The sequence below is a fragment of the Amphiprion ocellaris genome, chromosome 21 (genome assembly GCF_022539595.1).
Source record: "Amphiprion ocellaris isolate individual 3 ecotype Okinawa chromosome 21, ASM2253959v1, whole genome shotgun sequence".
NCBI classification, from domain to species: Eukaryota; Metazoa; Chordata; class Actinopteri; family Pomacentridae; genus Amphiprion; species Amphiprion ocellaris.
Window position 1 is genome coordinate 8,341,722 of NC_072786.1, and position 21,351 is coordinate 8,363,072.

Consider the following 21,351-nt stretch of genomic DNA (forward strand, 5'->3'; position numbering starts at 1 on the left):
GAAAAAACTCATCGTTCTTCCTTGAGCTGTGCTTTCGCTCTGGACGAGATGCGGCGTGAGCGCGCCACAGGAAGTGTGTGTGAAGTTAACAGCACAGGGCCCCCGTTTTAAAAAGCCTCCAGAGACCTGTTAGCTGGACTGCTCATTTCAATGTGTCTGTCTCTGGGTTGGGAGAAGGCTTGGGCTGGCCTCTTTTACAAGGCACACACTGTCTTACACCCCCCCGAACCCCACCTCACCCACCACCACCACCACCACCACCACCGCTCTCAGCCGTACGTCCATCTCAGAGACTTAACTAGACACTTTATGCTTACGTCGCTTTTTTCCTCTCTGTGCTGTGGCCTTTTTTTATAATATTTTAACAGCACTGCTTCTTTGTTTTTTAGATCATTTACTGACTTTACATTTACAGACACACTTTTCTTACTTTAACCTTCATTACATCTCGGAATCTATTCCTCAAATCGGGGTGATTTTTGTTTAATAAAATAATTGCAACAAGAATAATGTGAAATATATATATATATGGAAGGCATTTTCAATTAAATTTAAACTGTTCGAAAGATTTCTACCAAAGAAATTCCTTCTTCAGCCCTTTACAATCCTCTCTAGTGCAGCCTGCAGTGGGGTTCTATGGTATAACAATTCAATTTATCCTGCTCTCTATCTCTTTCTATTTTACCCTCTATCTGTTGAGAGTATTGACGCAGATGGAAGGCAGCTCTCTACCCAACACCTTCAGATGTAAAAGAGTGATGACTGAGAGAGGGAGAGAATTGACCCCAATCAGATGTGTGTGTGCAGTAAGAGTGGCAGAGTGGTGATAAATCGGGGGTTGAGGCCACGGTGCTACGATGCAGCCACCAGCAGGACCACTGGGGTTGAAGCTGTCGATGGATGGGGGAGTGTATGGGGAATGGAAGTAGTGATGGTGGCGGTGGGGGGGGGCCTGCGGGACATGCTTCGTCGTGCTATACACTGAATACCCCATATACACACACACACACATACAGAGAAACACATCGGCATCTATTGTACAAACTGACCACAGGGCTTCAGCTGCCTCCAAAAACGCGACAAATACACGCTTGCGTGAAAATTCCCATCAAGCCAAAAGGACATCATTACAAACCCACGGCGCTGCCCCCCCCTGCCTCCGTCCACCCCAAAGCGTGGCCCTCTGACCTAATCTCCCACTGCTCTTTTGGCAAACTGTCAAAACCATCATTCACCGTGAAAAGACACGAGAGACACTTGACTCCTTTACTCTGCCTGCGACTGACTTTCACAACTCCTGCCCCCTAACCACCACCTCTCGCAGCCCCCCTCCATGCAGTTCATTCACCCTCAACTTGCTCCCACTGAGATGAATAGCAACCAGTACAATGAAACACGGGTTTTAAAAATGCAAAACAAAAAGTTAAATATATTCAAAAGGCAGCATCAAATATTTGTGAGCAAGCACAATCAATGCAACAAATAAGAGAAATGAACAAAAAAAAGTTGTTTTAAAAAAAAATGGAGATTATTTTAGTTAATGCAACAAAGACAGAAAGACTGCATGCAAATAAGTATTTCAAAAGTGTCCCAGTCAAAGGTTTGTCTGCCGCTGATGGGTCTGCATGTGCATGTGATCCTCCAACTACTGCCGAGTTAGGAGGCCCTCTGGTGGATACTGCGCCGCCATGACACACACACACCCATGCACATTCACACACATCCACTTACACACTGCCCAAACTGGTCCGTACGACGCCTCAACACACATCCTTTCCTTTTTTCTGTCTCTACCTCTGTCATGCACTCTCTTCCTCTCACACGTGGCCTCAAACGACTGCTACAATAACCTCTACATACATGTACAAACTGAAACACCGGCGCAAAAAAATATACAACAACTACAGCAAAACACTTCCATCATCAGCTGCAAGGCAACAGCTTCAGGCAAAACAACAGCACAACAAATTGACAGGGAAAATTTACCAACAACATAAGCCTCTTAAACAAACAATTTTTTTCCTTCCCTGTGTGCTAAAAAAAACAACAACACTCACAAAACAACATAATAATTCAATGTGCCTCCTGCCTATGTAGAACACCCCAGCGCTGCCTGAGAAGAGAGCAGAGAGGGAGAGCGAGGGGAAAACAGAGTGAGAGAGAGAGAGAGAGAGAGAGAGCGGCAGAGAGACGAGACGGGGAGAAACACAACTTACCTGCTGTTGTTGCAGATGCAGCAGCTCGACTGTGCTTACTTCGCTGCTTGTGTCACCAGCGCTTGATCTCCCATCTCTACTGCCAGCCTCTAATTGGCTGCTGCTTAGGGTGCTCATTCCATTTTGACTCATTGAACTGTTGCTTATTGTCTCTGTGGCCGACTCCTGCATCATCATGATTTAAAACCTAGAAGTGATTAAGAGGCACCGGTTAGGGCTCTTCTTGTTACAATTCCCCCCTTTTTCCCTCCTATTTTTTTTTTTTTTTACACGCTTCTATTATCAAGCCCTCGGTCCCCCTCTGAAAATTAAAGCATTTAAAGAAGAGGGAGAGGGGGGTTAGAAAGGAGAAGAAGGGGGGAGATGCAGGAGGAGCAATTATGCATTCATTGTGTAAATGAAGCAATACAAAGAGATGCATGTCCCGGTGCTATTTGAAATGTGGTTTTTATCCACTAAAATTTGGAGATAAATCAAAGCACCAGGATTTAAAACCTCTTCTCCTACTATTGCTATCATCATTACTAAAACACTAAATACATTTGTAAGGGAATAAAGACAAAAAAAAGCTTCAACAATTATCAAAAATAAGCTCAATTTTTAATATCACCATCACACTTCAAGAAAAAACAGAAGCATGGGCACTCCTAAAATATTTGCCGTCTTGAAGCTGTCAGATTATTTAGTGTGTTTCGCATCTGAATGAAGTTGCCTAATGACGCAAAGCTAATCATGCAAAATTAAAATTTGGTGGCGGGGCAGGAGGGGGAGGAACCAAATCACATGGTGCATGGTGCTGGTGATGAACACTATAATGGGTTTGTCATCTTTGCTGTGGCTAAATAAAATCTGCCTCGCAGGCTTCCATACAGAAAGGATGTCATTTATTGTCTTGAGTCCTTTTTTTCGCCCTCTTCTTTAATCAAACCTTAAATATTCATTTATTTTGTGACTTTAAAAAAAAAAAAAAATCATCTCCGCTCTCAATGAGATGCAATTAAACCAAATGTGGAGCTCCAATCAAACTTTGTGGTGGGAGATTTACAAGACAAAACTACATTTTTAACAAGTGTAAATAAATATAAAAAACTGAATTAATTGTGTCAGCGTCTATGGAAAATTGGTGAGAGAAAAGAGGAGGGAAGAAAGGGGGGAAAAAATTCTATCACGAATATCACTAATGATTGTGCTAAAAACAGCATAAATTATGCATATTACCTCCTCTCTTTCCAGTAATACATGTTTTATCATTATCCCCTGCATTTAATGCTCTGTACCTTCGCTGGGGCAGAGACAAACCCCACCAACATCAGTCGACGCTCTGACAATAAATACACGACACTCAGAGCCATCAAATGGAAACTCAAAATGCACTCCACAATCAGGGATTTTGAGCAGCCTCTAATTGGAAAATATTCATTTTTTATATTTAAAATGTAAATTAATATTTTAAATAATACAAAAAGCAGCTACCTTATGGAGAAAGTTTGCTATAAAAGCTGTGAAAATCAACAAATTTTAATACTGATTTTGCCATTTTTACAGCTTTTTCTTTTTTAATGTGCAAGAGCAAACTAGAGAAACCACACACATTCAACAACCGAGGGATGATTATGATTGTGTGTGTGTTTTTGTGTGCGTTTGTGCCCAGCCCACATGGGTACCGTGTGTATTCTTTGGCCTGTAAATACCATTTTAATAGAAGTGTGTACACGTCCTTCGCCGTGTTTGTGTGTGCGCTTGTGTGTGTGTTTGACGAGGGGCAGATACAGGACAGGCCTTAAAGGATGTCCACAGCCAGGATAAACAGGATCTAGGCAGGGAGAACAAACAGGGCTGAGCTATTACACAGAGCAGGGCGACAGCTGCCCGGGACACAAGTAAATAGGGAAGAGGCCAGGACGAGGCGTGCTTGTGAACAAACAGGCCCCTGTTTAACACCGCAACCGCTCACTACTGATGGAGACAGTGAAAGAAGACAGAGAGGGAGACAGAGACAGGGGAGGGTGGGGGAGAAAGACAGAATAAGAGAGTGAAAAAGAGAGAGAGGAGAGGAGAGGAGAGGGAGTGGGAGGAAGGTGGTGGTGGGGTTATTTTTTTTTGGTGGAGGTGGAAGGGGGGAGGAGGAGGAGGAGGAGGAGGAGGAGAGGACTGGCACAATGTGACATCCAATCCGGTGATGAATCTCAGCATAAGAAACTCAAGGCTGCAGCCGAGATCAGCCGGCTAATAAGTATTCAAATTAGGCATAAATTTTACATGCCCAATGTTTAAAATATTCAGAGAAAGACTGTCTGATTGCCTTTACTACGATTTTATGAACATTCTAATGGAGCTTGGATCTCTTTTCTTTTTTCCTGCTTTCTTTCTTTCTTGGACCGGCGATGGATGTTCAGAAAAACCTGAAGATGTATGAGACGAGGAAATAAGGATTTTTTAATAACATCTGAGTGCAATGCAAACTGCAGAGGAAATCCAAGGAAAATTACTGCTTTGATATTAACAAACCGGTGTAATTTTGTTGAACGTTCTGGCATATAGGGGAAAAGACAAAAAGAAATTAAGAAATCTGACAACAATTAGAAATATCACCTGAATTTTAAAGCACAAATAATAAAAAGCTCAATGATATGGTCTCACTCCTGCAAAATAAAATGTGTAGCTGCAACATAATGATAATGCAGATATATGCAAAGTATATTCGCAGAGATCAGATGGTGCTTTAACCTTAATGACAGCGGTGAGATAAATTAATTAGCCATCTAAAGGCGGCATTCAAATCTGCCAATTAGAATGTCAATTAGAAACACAGCCAGGCTGCAATGATGAGCGGGCGACCAAGCTGTGGATCTGACTGTGGGGGTGATGGAACTGTCACAGACACACACACAATCACACAATACTCAAGAGAGACCGATAGTGACAATACTCAGCACCTGAGGGTGTGACTGTATGAAGCACGTATCTACATTTGCGTCTGTATATGTGCACGTGCCCACCACAGTTCCTCTATGGCCTCTCCCTGAGGGCTACCAGCCCTGACCCCGGCTCAGCCTGTCCTCAACCAACTGGGCTGGAAGGAGCCTCGCCACCTCCGGCTACAATATCAGCCAGAGCCCTCGTCCTGATCTGTGGCGGTGCAGGCAGCTTTAACGCCGCACAAGCGAGGCTGACGGCTTACCCACACGTGTGTTTGACATCCATAAATTGCCGGTGTCCTGCATTTCAACACACCCGCTATTTGATGCCATTTCCTCAAGCCATAATCTTCCAATGAGGGAGAAGCTAGACCACTTATTATCATGATCGGAAGCAGAGAGGAAGGCTGTTATTACCTGGTAATACGCTGGTAATTCTGTCGATGTATAGCTTTGGGAAGGGTGATGATAGTGATACTCGGCGTTTAGGTTGTGGGGTGGTGTGAAGACAGAGAGAGGGAGATGACGATTGCTTGGCACTTTCTAAATCTACGATCGCTGATGGCTCCAACATTTCTATTAAGGTGGAGGTACAATAGAAAGAAAGGCATTTCCTGATGAAGCAAAGAAAGGCGATTTACTTGCAAAGCTTCAGAGCAACTCCAGCTTTTGTCTCATTTCTTGTGCAACCGTACAGTTGCTTGCTATTCCTCTTCAGCTAGAGCAAATATTTACTCTTCAATGTTGCACTACGCAAATCTGTCTGTTCCATCAGGTACGGAATCTGAGAAAGGGTCTTCACGACGCATTTGGCCCAGACATTGGGAGAATTTCTCCTCTTTCTTCCGAGAAGTGACACAACAAAGGTGTAAGGAAAATTGAGCCTTTCATTGCCTCGTACACACACACTCTCTTCTCTGCCAGTTTTGCACACACACACCGAACACACACACCTATCATTAAAGGGGAAAGAAGCAGCCCTCCATCTTTGTTTGCGAGCTCTAAAAGCCCTTAATGTAGCCTCATTACCTGGCCTGTCTCCCGCTCTATCATGTGCAGTAAACACACACTATGACACTGGCCATCCATCTAGTGGGAATACACAGCTGTCTGCTGTGCTCCAACACTGTCTAGGGAACACTGAGGAATTTAACGCACACACTGGCGCGCACTCACAATACATTGTTAACACACAACTGTCTTGACACTGGTTTCGTTCAGAGTCTCTGGGCTATCCATTTTCTGCGTGGAGACATTCTCCACTGAGTCTCTATCTAAAACACTGATCCATTTCCTCATTTTATATGCATGAGTTGCAAAAAATATTTTCATTACGACGACACAAAAGAAAAAGAGGAGGTGGGGAGGAAAAAAAAGTGACCGGTGAATCTGTGATCCCAGACGTCCGTTCATTATCAGTTCACATTTCAGGTGGCTGGGCTGGAATTCTTGTGATTTGTGAGATCAAAATAAAAAAAATAATAATAGAAATTACATTTCACAGTCTGCTGACTCCTCACAGCTCTCTGATCAAGTCGAGATATGGTTACCATTTAAAATAATCACAGATTCTGTGCTTGAGTGAAATTAATTCATCATTGCCATAAGTTACTATGCATACAAAATAAAGAAGTAACTGGGCAAGGGCAAAGAGCTCACATATTCAATACTTCAGATTGCTTAATAAATCAAAATGCCACGTATGTGCTGACTAAAAAATGGTGCTTAAAACCACTGCATTTTAAAGTCATCAATTTAATCCAAAGGCAAAAAAAAGTTTAATAACTTAATCAAAAGTCTCACAGACATTTATGCAAAGCGTGCAGTAAATTTATGTCTCCAACAAATCTGTGATTACGATCATGTATTTGTTTGTACTTTGGGTGTGACTGTAATTTTTGCCTGGTAGTGAGCTGTCACAGCACAGGGACACCACAAGCAATTCATTACAGCTTCATGCAGTGTGGCTGGTTTTAGAGATGGAAAAACGACCACTTGGAAAGCCACGTTCGACAAAACCCAGTCCCCCGGATTAAGCAAGGCAAGCCAGGCTGCCGTGCCTTAGAATTAAAAGCTTCCTTTTTGGCGCTAAAGGACCACCATAAAAGAGCATTAATGACTACTTCTTATAAACCTGTGTATGGTAATGGTTTCTGCTCTCAGATAGAGGAATTTCAAAAGTGCTTCACCGGTGAATAAAGATTGCTTTGGGAAAAAAAGGGGGCTAAAGAAATCATATTTACAAAATCAGGAGTGGGGCCAAATGAAAAGAGATGAATATGAATAATGGACTTTGCTTTTTTCGGGATTAACATTATTCAAAGCAACAGAATCAAATGTGGTTATCTCCTGTCCAATGAGCCCTACATTGAGAAAACCTCAGTCATATTTCAATTCTTCATTTGAGCTGACAATAAATTGTAGTTCTGTGATAGGAGACATTCAGTCAAGAATGTTCAGAACTTAATTCTCTTCTATTTACAATAAGGAGATGAGACAGAATAAGATAAAAGACAGACTATTTGCCACAGTGTGCAAGTGTCCCTGAATGGATGTGTGAGTGTGTGTCAGTCAGTGTTCGTGGAGAACAGAAAGGGAAAAAAATGACAAAGAAAACCAGAGGAAAGAGTGTAAAGTGCATGTTCAATTGTACAGACTGCACAATGTCTCTTTAGAATCAAATGCAAGAGGCACTCATGAATACTGTGCATGATACTACGTTAATACAAATCAAATTGTTATATGAATATAACCAGCTCTGAAATATGACAATGACAAAACAGTTATTGTACACGCTTACTAATAAAAAAAAGAGAGTCTGGAAAGGCCAACATCGAAATATTAAATTAAAATCCATGAGTCATTCAGGGAAAAATGGGGAAAATGTTTTAAAGAAATGTAATATATTTATTTGTTGAAGACAAAAATGCAGCACTTCTCAAATATATTACGATAAAGCAGCACACCCCTCGCAGAAAGAGGAAAAAGAGGAGGAGAGAAACTAGTTTTCTCCTGAATTTAGGCTCGTCCCATATCATTTACATGTTACCCATCAGACACCTCATTCTGCTGAAGCAGTAGACAGCCCCGCCGCTGTGGCTGAGCGAGACAGTGACGAAAGCTGATCAGTCGGCTCTCATTTGCATATTTGCCAATTCCATTAATTAACTCAGCCCACCTAATCAGGGCTAATTGACCTATAAAGAGGGGAGGCCTCATTGTCTCGTCCAATCATCTTTATCAAGTGTAGAGGAGGTGCGCGGTGAATACAGGGCACTTCCGACCCAACTGTATTTATAGACCTCATGCGTCGAAGTGTTCCACTCAGAAAAGACGTTTTATTCTGTAAGTGATCAGGACCGGAGTTGGAGAATACACACACATACACACACACACACACACACACACACACACACACACACACACAGACAAAATAAAGAAACAAACGGGCAAATTCTTTACACTACTCCGGTGTTCTTGTTCGGGGAAGAGGAGGAAAATCAGAGAAGCAAATGACAGTTGGACGGTCTGATCTGCGGTGCTCTCCACAGCGATGCAGATCCAGCGGACAGGCGCAGGGAGCCAGCCACGGCCAGCACAGCTACAGAGACATAGCTCATTGTGACGTTTCCAGTTATTTCTGGTTGATTAAGGCCATTATGTCTCAAGCTCTGATTTATGTTGTCATTCCCTCTCAGCAGTCCTGCATCGATAGATCTTAATGAATTGGTAAATAAGGGTGAAGATTGCAGTTGACAACACCGCAACATTCCTCATTCATACCAGACAAGATTTATGTAACCAATTAGAAGCATAAAAGTCGGGGTGGGGTGGTTGGTCAGGAGAAAGAAAATAATCTCTCCTCAGGAATATGACCAAAGTGTAACTCACGACAAAATAGATAATGAGGAGTCTTTAACTTTGGCTTAGTCACACTTTCAGAGATTTTAAAAAAAAATGTTCAAAAGGAAGAATCACTTTTGCACCTCTCAGGATTAAAATAAAAAATGATTTGATAAAAAATAATAAACAAGACTTCAATGGATAGTGTCTTACTGCTTGACTGCACCTCTTCTTTTAAAAAAAAGGAAACACACCCAAGCACCCAAACCACATCTGAATAACGTCCAAACCAAAGGTAATGATGAAATCAACAGATTAAAAATTAAGCCAGAGCACCACAAAGAACCACTTTGATATGGAAATGTTAAATTCAAGAAGCAGCCCTTCACACACCTCCCATGCCCCCAACATCCAAAACAGAGCCACTGAAAATGAAAAGGAAGTCATGTGCATCTGTGTACAGGTGTGTGTGTGTATTCACAAAAATCAATAGTTCACTTAACGTCTGATATATCAGCGACAAAATGACTATTTGCATTTTTTTTTTTTTAAACGTCTGTATTTAATTTCCCTGGATTGTAGTTCTAGGAATTTGTAAGCAGGCAAATAAGGGGCACTTTGTCATTAAAAAAAAAAAATTCAGATAAAAGTGCTGATCATCAATAGGCAGCGACAGGCCAGGAAGACCCATAGGGCAGGAGTGAACAGAGGTGGAAAATTAAAGCAGAGTGATACGGGAGCCGGCTCCTTTCTGCCTCTCTCCCCTTCAAGCACATGCAAATGAGGCTGTGCTGCTTAACTGCATCATTTATGTGGATAATAGCGGCATCATCATTACGGGAACTCAAATTAAATTACATCACAATTAGCATAACAAAGTGATTGGTTAAACTTTCAAAACAAATAACGCGGCTCTGCTAATGAACAGTGTTAATTGGCCAGTGTGCATTCTAAATAAAACATGTAGGTAAACATGTGTTTTAGTTAAACAATTTTAAAATTCATTCCCTCGCTCCTTCTTCTCTCTCTTTTTTTTTTTTTTTTTACCAAACAAAATGAGACAGGCGTGGAAAAAGGAAAACTGAAAAAGAAGACTTGAAACTCAATACTGCCAGGGGGATTTGTAAGCTGAAATATAAAATGTGTAGCATTTAATTTTATTGCGCTAAAGAACCTATTATATGCCAGACTCTGGAGAACAATGTAAATTATCTGCCTTCAAAATGGAGTTTGGCCAATTCTCCATGTGAACTAATCACATAGCTCATTATGCATTAGGGTATTAAATTATGAAGAGGAGTCCCTTTCGCATTCCTGCACAAAGCCCTATGAAATGTTAATAATATGCCCACAATAGCCCAATACCATGCCTTGCTCACCCTCATCAATATTTAAGTAAACAAATGATCCCACTCGCCTTTGATAAAGATAATTAGTGCTTCACCAATTATCAGTCTTGTGACCTCTCTCCTCTTCAAACTAAACATCTGCTCCAAAGAGTGTGGGATATATTTTTTTTTACCCCCACAGACACCCAAAACAAATAAGTCAAACTTCAAGTACAAGCTTTGCCCTCTCAAAAACACATATCTGCAGCTGATTAATATTTGATTGTTATTAGCTCAGCAAAGGTTATACAGTGGCTGTGCCCTTCTGTTCGGTTTAATCATAGCGGTGCATCTCTGTCCTCTTGATTTTAATGATCAATGATTAGCTTAGCAAAGCAAGCAAGTAGCAACATCTGAACAAAAAAACACGCTGACCAAATAATACAAGAGCAGAAAATACCACAGCAAGTTCACGCATGCACACACGTACACACACGCTCCTCGTGCAGACACACAAAGTCACCTCAGTGCACACACACACACCCCCACATGCGCACGCACGGTCGCACACACTGAGCCATTCATCAGCACTAATTAAGCAGCAGATTAACAGAGCCCGCAGACCAAGGCTGAACGGTTACACAGTGGGACGACCAACGGGGAAGGCAGGAGACACAGCCCGGCAATAAAACACAACCATTAAACATAGCCAAGAGCCTGGAGTAGACTGTGGATGACAGAGGATTGATGGGTGGATGAATGGATGGATGCATGATGGATGGATGGATTGATGGATGGGACACAGTCTGCCTGACTTTTTTTTCCTTTTTTTTTTTTTTTTTTTTTTTACCTGAAGGTGAGGAGTCTCAGAGAGCTTGACCAGAGAACAGAGCCTCTGCCACCGCCGAGGGTGTCTAGCAGCAACGGCCGCAAGTCGACTGGTGTCACCGTGTGAAGAGGCAACACTATCTGTGTCATCACTTCAGCCGTGTTTATGGAGGATGGCATCATAAACAAGCCAGCCTCCCCCCTCTCCACCCTCCACCTCCTCTTCCTCCTCCTCCACCATCGCCACCCGCCCCAGTTCCCCCTGCTCCCTCTCCCTCTCTCGCCACCTCACCACCACCACCACCACTGTGCCATTCATGCATACTTAAATCACCCCTCGTCCCATTAAAAAAAAAAAAAAAAAAAAAAAAAAAAGAAAGCCCAGACGCCTCTCCTGACAATTATTCTATCATTTCCAGTTGTCACCGGGGCAATTACCGACCCGGGGCCCCCTGTGCAGGTTGGACACGTAGGCCCGAAAGAGGAGGCTCGAGTTGGGGGAGAGGAGGAAAAGAATGGGGAAAGGGGACAGCGGAGGGAGTGTGTGTGAGCGCACATGTGTGTGTGTGTGTGTGTGTGTGTGTGTATGGTATGGAAGAGGGGGAGGAAGTGTACAAAATGGAAATTTACGACAGAGAGACGGTGGTGTCTTTCTCTCTGCACTCTGGATATAATTAGACCATCATTTTTTTCTTACGCCTGCTGCTGATGAAATTCACAATTAACGGAAAAACTACTTTTTTGGAAAACTGAGCTACTGCAATTATTAGCTTTTAACTACATTTTGCTGTCTTTTAATTTAGAAAACAACCTTCATCCTCTCACCTTTATCTCAGTTACTTTCAATTTTTTTAAAGTAAGTGTAAAGAAACATTTGCTTTTCTGTGCATTTTGGGTGCAAATGTGCAAGAGTGTGTGTGTGTGCAGGTGCTTTCTGCATGTGGGTGGGTCCTGTGTGGGGCTGAAAGAGTGTGTGCATGTGAGAGTGTGTGAGAAGATCCTCACACGGCGACTGCTGTGACTCGTCGCAGGATGCTCGCCGGCTCTCCCCTTGCACCTCGCCTGCATGCTTACCAGGGAGCTCTAATCACACATCTGCTTCTCTGAACACACACTCTCTCTCTCTCCCTCTCTCTGTTCCTGTGCATGTGCGCACACACACACACACATTCACACGCACTCTTAATGCACAACCTGCCGGACTGGCTCTTGTACTTTGCTCTATGTAGTCGCTGAGACAAGAGGGGAGACGGAAGCAAAAAAGGACGCTGCTAAGAGAGGTGCAATCGCCGCAAAAGGTATGTGTGTCTGCTTTTATACTGGTGCGGTTCGGTGCTTTTCTTTCCAGCTCTGATTGTGTGCATGTCAAAGTGTGTGTGTGTGTGTGAGTGTAAAGAGTCTGAATGGGATTAGTGAAGGGCTGAGCGGCAGTCGGTTTCTTCCATATCGTGCTCCGGCGGAGAGTGTATAGAGCACTTAAAAACAATTAGCTGTGTCACATCCACGCATTACCAAGTCACACGCTATCACAAAGCACCGCTACCAAAAGTACACATCCAAACAAAGTCATAAATAGTCTGACTGAAAAAAAAGAGAAAATGACCTACCTTTTAAACAATGAGTGAGAAATCCACTCTCCCCAGTAAGAAGCATTTGAAGAAGTATTCTCAGAAACCTGAAAGCATTACTGTCTCAAAAAATGAAGAGAAGGGGAAAATGCCGCTAGTAGAAAACAGAGGATGAAAAGTGTGGGGGGAAAAAAGGGGGAAAAAAGTAACTAGCGGACGCTTACTGTCAAAGACATCACCAGAGAAGTATTTACAGCGGTATTTACAGTAGTAGCGAGGGGAGAGCACCTCTGCCTGGTCACGTCTGAGACAGTTGCCGTTTCAGTGCTGCCTAATTAAAACAAGTCAGGCAGCCCCGCTGGATTGTTTTGACGCCTGAGGACCAATAGTACACAAAAACCAGTGGCTTGATCGGCGGGGTAGGGGGGCTGGTCGTGGGGAGCGGAGAGGAGGGGGCGGAGGGTGGCGAGAGTTGGCAAAGAAATAGGGAGGGAGGGGGGGGGAGAGAGTGGGAGTTCTGGAGGAATCTGAGAGGGGAGGGAGACCACAAAGGTTCAAAACTGGGGAGACCACCACATGCCGACTGCTCGCTCACTTTTTCTTTGACAAAATGCTTAGATGATGCTTTTCCATGCTCTTTTGCTATAACTGCAATCCACAATTTAAATGCCTTTATGAGCATTAAACAACAAACTACAAACTTAGTGATGTTAAGTGCAAAAAATACACCAAAAAACACCCAAGTTGACAAACATTTCACAGCTTTTCCCCCTCATTTACACTTTTTAAAGGCTTCGTTTACCACTTGATAAATACAAATGTGCAACATTTAAATAGCTGTAATCTCTCCTCATGAATTAGGTCAGTTTCTTTAACCAGAACAGCAAAATCTGCCAATCCTCGCCATCTGACAAAAGCTGAATTGAGCTCTACTCTGCTACGTGTGATGTATTGACATGTTTCCCCTACTGTAAACAATGCACATCAGGCAATGAGATGGAACATTGAGGGCTAATGGTGTTTGCCAATCCTTTTGTCAATTTTTTTTATTCCCTCCTCTTTCCTTTTTTCTCTCTCTCTCCCTCTCCCTTGCATGCCACAGATGTTTTTCTTAGTCGCTCCAACAGACAGGAATCTACTGGCAAGAAGAAAGGCTCGGTCTTCCCCAGGAGAGAGGAGTACAAAGCCCCCAGTCTGCACACAGCAGATGCAGAAAGCTAGTCCATCTGCCACCAGCTTCCTCTGCCACATGGGTCTGAGAGATTTAGTACAAGAGGGGACATTTATTTATTTGTTTCCCTTCGTAACTTTGTGCCATATGTATAGAAACAAAGACAAACACATGTCTGAATTTGGCTGAGACGCAGCTGCAAAATGAAATTCATAGCTATACACTAACGGGCTCACATATGTGCAGGCATACAGACAGGGTTATAGGGAGTGCAAGAACTTCTATGTTTTAAAGAGAGGCACCCAGGGCAACTATGACAGATTTATTTAGGAAAAGATGTAGCCCCAACACGGGGTAAAGACCACTTGAACTCGCAGCTCTGAGCGGTGCGCTGGTATGATTTAACAGGCTCTGAATAGCACATTATCTCCCTGGCTCCGCTGGAGCATATTTCAGCCGTATGATATCATTATTAAGAGACCAACACAGACCTAAAGACGTAGCATTTTCATTAGTGTCAGCTGTCTGAGCTCTGAGGCAGCGAGGGTAAACACTAAACAATCATGGCAGAGTGTGAGAGATGATGGGAGTTGAAGCAAGTGAGAGAAAAAGAGAGAGAAGATGACAAGAGTGCAAAAGCAAGCAAGAGAGAGAGGAAAAAAAAGGCAGCGACGGAGAGAGTCAAAAGGGGCTAACATTAAACAACTGCTGTTAATTGCTCCAAGCATCCACATTATGCCAGTAATTTCTCCCATTTCTCTTTCAGCGCTAAAGGCTTCAGGCTAGAAAGCTCCTTCAGCCCCTTTAATAAACTACTCAGAGTGCCTCACTGGAAAAGACAAACAAGAGGCCCCTGGCCTTAGAAACATTTGCCTCACTAGGGGGAATGCTATGCCTGTTTCTACACATCTGTGACAATTGTGTGCCTTCTCCCTTCAGGTATTTATTCCCTATGTCTCTTCTTCCAGTGCTTTCTGCTGCCAAGGTCAACGGAGACAAACAGGCCCACTAGCGTCTTGATGTGGTGGCAGCAGAACAGTGAGGGAGAGAATGAGAGAGAAAATGGGGGAGAGGGAGATAGACATGTGTAGTGGGTACAGTGGGGAGGGGTGATGGTGGTGGCAGCTGGTTACCAACCTTGGCAAGAGCAGCAGCAGCAGTGGGGGGAGCAGTGGATCTGAGATGCAGTGCAACGCCGTGACAACAGCGGCGGATGTTGCTTCCCATCTCCCAGCACCGCTATAATTTCCACAGTTTACACACACGCACGCACACGACTACCAGCTATTCATTTTCAATTAAAGCTACCATGAAGTGCACTGCCTCTGGGGAATAAGACAAAGTCAAGCGCCGCAGTTTCCCTTCATTTCTGCCACCATCACATCAGCACTACCACTAAAGTACATGCACTGCCATAAGGTTCGTCAGTCAGCGGCAGCCCGGTCTTCAGCCATGTGACTCACTCTTTATTAACCCCTAAACAACCTTTCACCTAAATGAGAAGAATTTCTAAAAGGGAAAAACACTGAGCTTTGTATCTTTCAAATATTCACAAATGGAATTAACACAAAAGACAAAGAGTGAGATGCACAGAGGAAAAACTGCTGTTGCCAAAACCAGCAATGATGTTCACTTTTCACTGGGAGGTTATCCAGTCGACTTCCTTCCTCCGTTCTCACATTTAATCAGACAAAATGAAGTGATTTCACTACAGCCCCTGACGACAATGTTCCCAAAGAGCAAAACGTCTCACATATGAAATGAAGCATTCAAATATGAGCACCATTCATGAGTTGTTCCACAAATGTTCCACAAGCACAATTCATGATCCACTAAGTCCTGCCCCTAAAAGATAAATAAATAAGCCAAATAAGGAATAATGAGGGGGTAGGGTTCCTTTTAGTGCTGGGCAATGTTGATCACACGATTTGTTGCTTATAGCCACAGAGCAGAGACCATTACTGACCGGTGATTATATAAGTGGTTGGAAGGCAGCACCATTTTAATATACTGTACTTAAGCACTGGGGTATCCATGGCAACTTGCCTTGCACCGTGCATTCAGAAAATCCCTAATGAAATGCCTATTAAGTGGATGATAATGACAGTGTCCAAATATATTTGCATATGCATTTTAGTGCAAAAAAAATCAGAGCATCAATGAAAGTAGACGAAAGCCTGATTACTGCAATAAATATGTTGATTTGTTTGTGTTCCATTTTTTTTTGTTACTTTAGGAAATATACAATTTTTAAATCAGTGACAAATGAAAGGTTTGGTCACCTAGACTACAAAATTAGGCATTTTAGCATTGCTTTTAATAAAACCTGCACAACTGATTATTAGTGGTGATGGGTGTGAATTGAGGCCTCATTGCCTTCCTCTGGGAGTCTCCACATGTGACTTCCATTTGCGACTTTGGCCGAGTGCCCAACAGGACATCCCTGAGAGAGTGTTTGCTTGACTCAATATCAACAGCCCAAGTAAGCAGCTGGGGGGGACGCTATGGCCAAGCCTGGCTTCGGGTTCCTATTGAAAATAAACTAGGCTGTACATTCATTGGGCCCAGAAATATCAACACGCGCTGCAAGGAGCCACGTATAGCACTCAGCAGCGTTCCGCTGGTGCTTCTCCAAGGCTTAATGATACCTGCACCTCCCCTCCAGCTGCTTCTGCCGACGCCACCGCTACACACAGACGGCAGGCGGGCGGGAATTAAAGTATACATTACAGCAGAAAAATAAAAAGAGATCGAAATGACAGAAGTCAGACAGTTCAAGCTGACCGGGCCTCTTGAAACGAAAGAGCCGGTAGACTAGCGACAGACACTCCAGGTTAAATTGGCCCTCCTGTGCCTCCTCTTACTCCCCCCTCAACCACCACCACCACCATAGCCGCCTCCAATGCCCAACCCCCTTTCCGAAAAAATGGCTTTTCTTCAAAAGCGTATTTGAATTAAACGAGTTGCTGAAATCAAAGGCTCAGCTGAGATGGATAAATTTAAACAAGCAAGTGCAGCTCACAGCAGTTTACCTGTTATACAGCCTATTGGAATTAGATGAAAGAGTAACGCATGGTAGACAACTTCCTTTTTTCACAGTAGTCGATATTATCATATAGTAAAGGCAGCTGCAGTTTAATTGGATTCATACTTACTGAGTTATGTTTTTGAATGTTCCTGGCCACTGAGATGTCACCAAGATGAAGGAGGAGACAAAAAAAAAGTGAGATTCAATAGTCATCCAGATTTCCTGTTAGGGATGAATCTGAAACCCATTTATGACAGTGATCTGTAGTGTCTGAGGATCCCACCGCTCCAGCTCTGCCAAAGAGATTATCATTCCCAGAACCACAGCTACACAGTTGAATGCCAGCAAGACAAGCTCCAGTGGCAGTCAAAGGAGCACAACACCTGTATATGCTATGCAACAACCGCTATCTAGCATCCAAGGAATCCTGTCAATGCATTTGCAAGTCGCAGTGAAAAATACTTTCATGCAGGATAAAGATTTGAACACTGACCATGAATTAGACAATAAGGAAAGTTTGGGATTAATTTCCAGAAGCTACTGAGACGTGGAGCTTTTGGTTCCTACAGTGCTCAAAAGTAGACTTCACAGTCCTCTGATTACCGCGGCCTTCTGACTTAGTGCTGACACAGTGGCCATCCATTCATGACTAAAACACCATTCAACCAGATACCAATTACACCTAAAAAAAAAAAAACCCTGATCAAATTAATTCAGGAAAATGGCATTCTAGCAAAGAATAATAAACTCATTATATGGAAAATTCAAACTCTCATATTCTCCACACCGCGGCTAATTCAAACCTAATTTTTACTAGCCACTAATTTGAGGGTGAAGGGTGGGGGACAGGAATTACATCTGGAGGTAATTCAATGTGTGGAACTGAGCCCAGTGGGGGCTGCGATACCCCCCCACACACCGACCCACCGCCCACACAAAAAAAAAGACAGACAAGACATAGAGAAGGAACTATTTAGGTGAGTGGGACTTCCGGAGCACTGAAACGACACTTTTCACAAAAATGTTTTCATTGTGCTGTCACCCGACACAGGCTGGAGAGGATATAGGTGCTGCAGGCACAGGCAGAGAGACAGACAGAAACACTGATAAATGAGGAGAGAGAGGGGAGATTCTTAGGAAATGTGCGTCTTTGTATAAGGTGCAGGCTTCTCCAGACAGCTGCAGTGGTTCAGGATTCAGCAAATAGCCAAGTATGTGGAGTCGCAGGAAGGTTGTGGGTTAATTTTGACTCCACAGTTGGGTGTTGTGCCCGCTGTAAAGGCTCAGAGTTTATGAGGAAGTCTCCCTCTCAAGTGACCAGCTACATCTGGGCTGCCTAAGTGGGCTGCCTAATAAAGGGCACACTTTTTCAATGATCTGCAATTTCAAAGCACTGGGTAAAGGGTATCCAGCTGTATCAATTTCACTGTAAGGATGCAACTTAACAGCTATTTGCAAGAAAGTATTTGCGAGGCGGACAGGACGAAAAGCGGTTCTGTTTGACAGATTTTTCTTGATTGCGCTGAAAGTAGTCGCACTGATCAAATTGAGAGAGCAAAATACAAAGTTTGGCTCCCAACAATCCCTGCAGGAGGACATTAACATGTGAGAGAGAAACTCGCCTCAGTCCCTTCCACACCAGAACCCCCTGCTCTTCACTTAAATCCTTTGCCATCCCTTCAACGCTAAATGTGTTTTCCAAATGAAAATAAACGGAGTCCGACTGGTTTGAGGCAGTCATACTCTGGAATATGAGATCAAATAAAGGCTTCTGTGGAGGCTGAAAGGAGAAATGAAATGGCTTCTGAGGGGAGATGTACCGAGTAATAAAATTACTCCTTTATATCTTCCTAAACAGCACATGTTCCCCTGGAGTGGGTGAGGGCTTCACTTTGGTCAAAGACAAGTATGCAAGTGGCAATTTTTCCTTCAGGGAAGATTCCCTGATACACTTCTTGAGACTTGCCGCACAGCAATTTTCTTGAAAACGAGAAACTATTTCAGCAACAAGTTAAGCGGAACTTTGGAAGTTTCACTTTGATGATGTGCTGGTACACGCTGTCATTGAAAGGTATGTTCCATTAACTTGGAACAGCAAGATGATTCATAAGCCTATTGCTTTTCAATGAGTTCAAACTAGGCTGAAATGTTCGACTGAACAGTTGTATTTTATACTAACACCTACGGTTGACTTAGAACTGACCATGATGTACCACAAACACAGCAAATCATCTGTGGGATGAAAAATGTCACTACTTTCAAATTGGTTAGCTATTCCAGTTATACAAGCACCATTCCATTTGGCATTGGGGGAAATTTACAACAAAAGTATGAGTCTAACTACTTAAAATCATGCAATTGATTTGTATTCTTTAAAAGCTGGTCACAATAATATTCAGATGGACTTTTTCACTACGGCAGAAGGGCTATATTAGAGGAAATTTGCAATTGGAGAGAATACATTATAATTCATTATACAGTAGCTATTAAACCTTCAGTAAAAAATGCTTTAGTACAAGGATTGAGCCACTTATCAGACCTACTCACTACCTTTAAAAGCTGTCCATGTTCAGTGCTCTGAGTGGCAAAAAAGCAATCGCTGATGACTTTGAAAATAGGACTAGATGTACAATTTATCAAAACAGAAACGGCTGGCAGGGATTTCAAAGAATCAAAGGTTGTAACTGTTTGTTCAAAATCACAGGAGAAAGGAAGACTGCAATTTGTAGAATTAAAAAAAGGAAATTCAAGTTATCAATCGAGTGGCTTGGGTTATACTGCTTTTAAAAAACGAAAGAGAGAACGAAATGCTTTATAAATGTAAATAAGAAAACTGTGTTGTTCACAAAATTGATTCATCTTATGCTGCATGGATCACAACCTTTTATCTAGAAATCTGTGCACCTTTCCAACAGTATGTTTTAATGTGTTTTTTTAATGAGGTTAATCTAAGAAAATTATACAACAAATTAAATGAATTGCTTCCAGATGCACACAAGTATTCCTGTTTCAGTTTGTTTTATGCAGCCTTGGCATGTAATTAAGTGGTTTATACCAGGTTGATGATGTTTGTGTGTTAATTTCTTGCATGAGGATAATATGTAACTTATTTCTGCATGACAACCAGTAAGAATGTTGTTTACAAACATATACAAGTCGAGAGCAAATTCATTATACGTCTCATGACACGAGAGCCAGAAATAGTGTGCAGCGTGCATCAGTGGCTTACAACACTTGTCAAGAAATCTTCATTGGCGACTTTTAATTCAAACAAAGGCACCCAATTACACTTTCAGGCGACATTTTTATAACTTTGCGAACTTGGGAAACAGCAACTTTCTCTCTGTATTGTCTTTTGGCTCCTGTCGAAGCCTGTTGCCATCTATTCAAGAAGACAAATGGCAAAGGGGATGCTTCTGACAACTTAAAAGTACCCATCAACTGCCTGTGACACATCTCCCTGCACATCCATCCCCGAAACCTCCCCAAACAAACAGCAGGCTCCACTTCAAATACATAGCAGGACTATTAGGTAATCTTCTCCTTTGTTCACTCTCCCTGAGCCTTGGTGACTAACCTCAATCTCTCCCCTTTTCCACCTAAAGCTGACAGAACTGCAGCAGCGCACCAAAATGAATGGCTAGGAATTATCTGGAAATATGCTCTCTTCTGATTTCAGAGAAGTTGTATTTGTTGTGTTATGATGACAGGACCGGTTTTAAAAGTGAGAGGGAAAGTGGATAAGGAGGGCGGCAGCACAAGGGCTCTTTGTTATGGGACGGGACAAATCTGAGGTTTCCTTTTGGATATTCAATATCCTGCAAGGTACCAAGCAGAGTTACAGTAGTCTAGTGTCTGAGCTTTTTTCGAGGCTGAGGGGTACAGAGGCTTTGCTACGTGTGTCTGTGAATTGTTGCATGCTTCGTAGTCAATTGCTGTGTGGCTTGCATGAGTCAAAGCCTGGGAAATCAATCAATCTGCAAAGAAATACCTCTTATGCCAGATGTGGCACTTGAAAAAAAAAAAGACTTAAAAAGACTTGCTTGTATTAGGGACTCTAAGGGTCCAAACAGTATAAAACTATGTTGAAATGAAATATTTATTACAGATGAATCAAGCTGTCAAAATGCTACCTATTCCACTTTTCTGCTTGTTATTTTAGGTGGCTTCTCGAAGGCGTAGCATGTCAAATCTTTAAGTGTGTAAACGTCTCGGTCTGAAATATATCTCCACTATTTACTTTACAAGTTGCCAAGGAGAATGAAAGACAAATGTTTCATTAGCAGGTGACGTTTTTTTTTTTTTGTTGTTTCTTTTACAAGTCTTCAGTAGTTCCGCTCCTCGACACATATACACGCACCCTTGCATACACTGAGTATAATTATAAATGCAAGGCTTGCTATAGGGAGCTGAACTTTTCACACCTTTCAAAGCCACAAAATTGGATGGTT

At 42.6% G+C, this 21,351-nt stretch overlaps 1 protein-coding gene across 7 annotated transcripts in view; it reads right to left on the reverse strand.

Moving 5' to 3' along the window:
- Positions 1-21,351, reverse strand: part of foxp2 (forkhead box P2) — a 101,535-nt gene that overhangs the window by 57,989 nt on the left and 22,195 nt on the right. For 2 of the 7 annotated variants that reach the window (XM_023262472.3, XM_023262455.3), the window contains exon 4: positions 2,217-2,403. The exons of 1 other annotated variant lie outside the window; for it this stretch is intronic. In XM_023262472.3, coding sequence (XP_023118240.1) covers positions 2,217-2,393 — 177 coding nt within the window. In that variant the 5' untranslated portion in view covers positions 2,394-2,403. Of the gene's footprint in view, positions 1-2,216; positions 2,404-11,155; positions 11,320-12,740; positions 13,108-21,351 lie in introns of those variants that run through there. 4 more of the 7 variants (XM_023262465.3, XM_035944643.2, XM_023262480.3 and 1 more) reach the window with 4 other exon arrangements.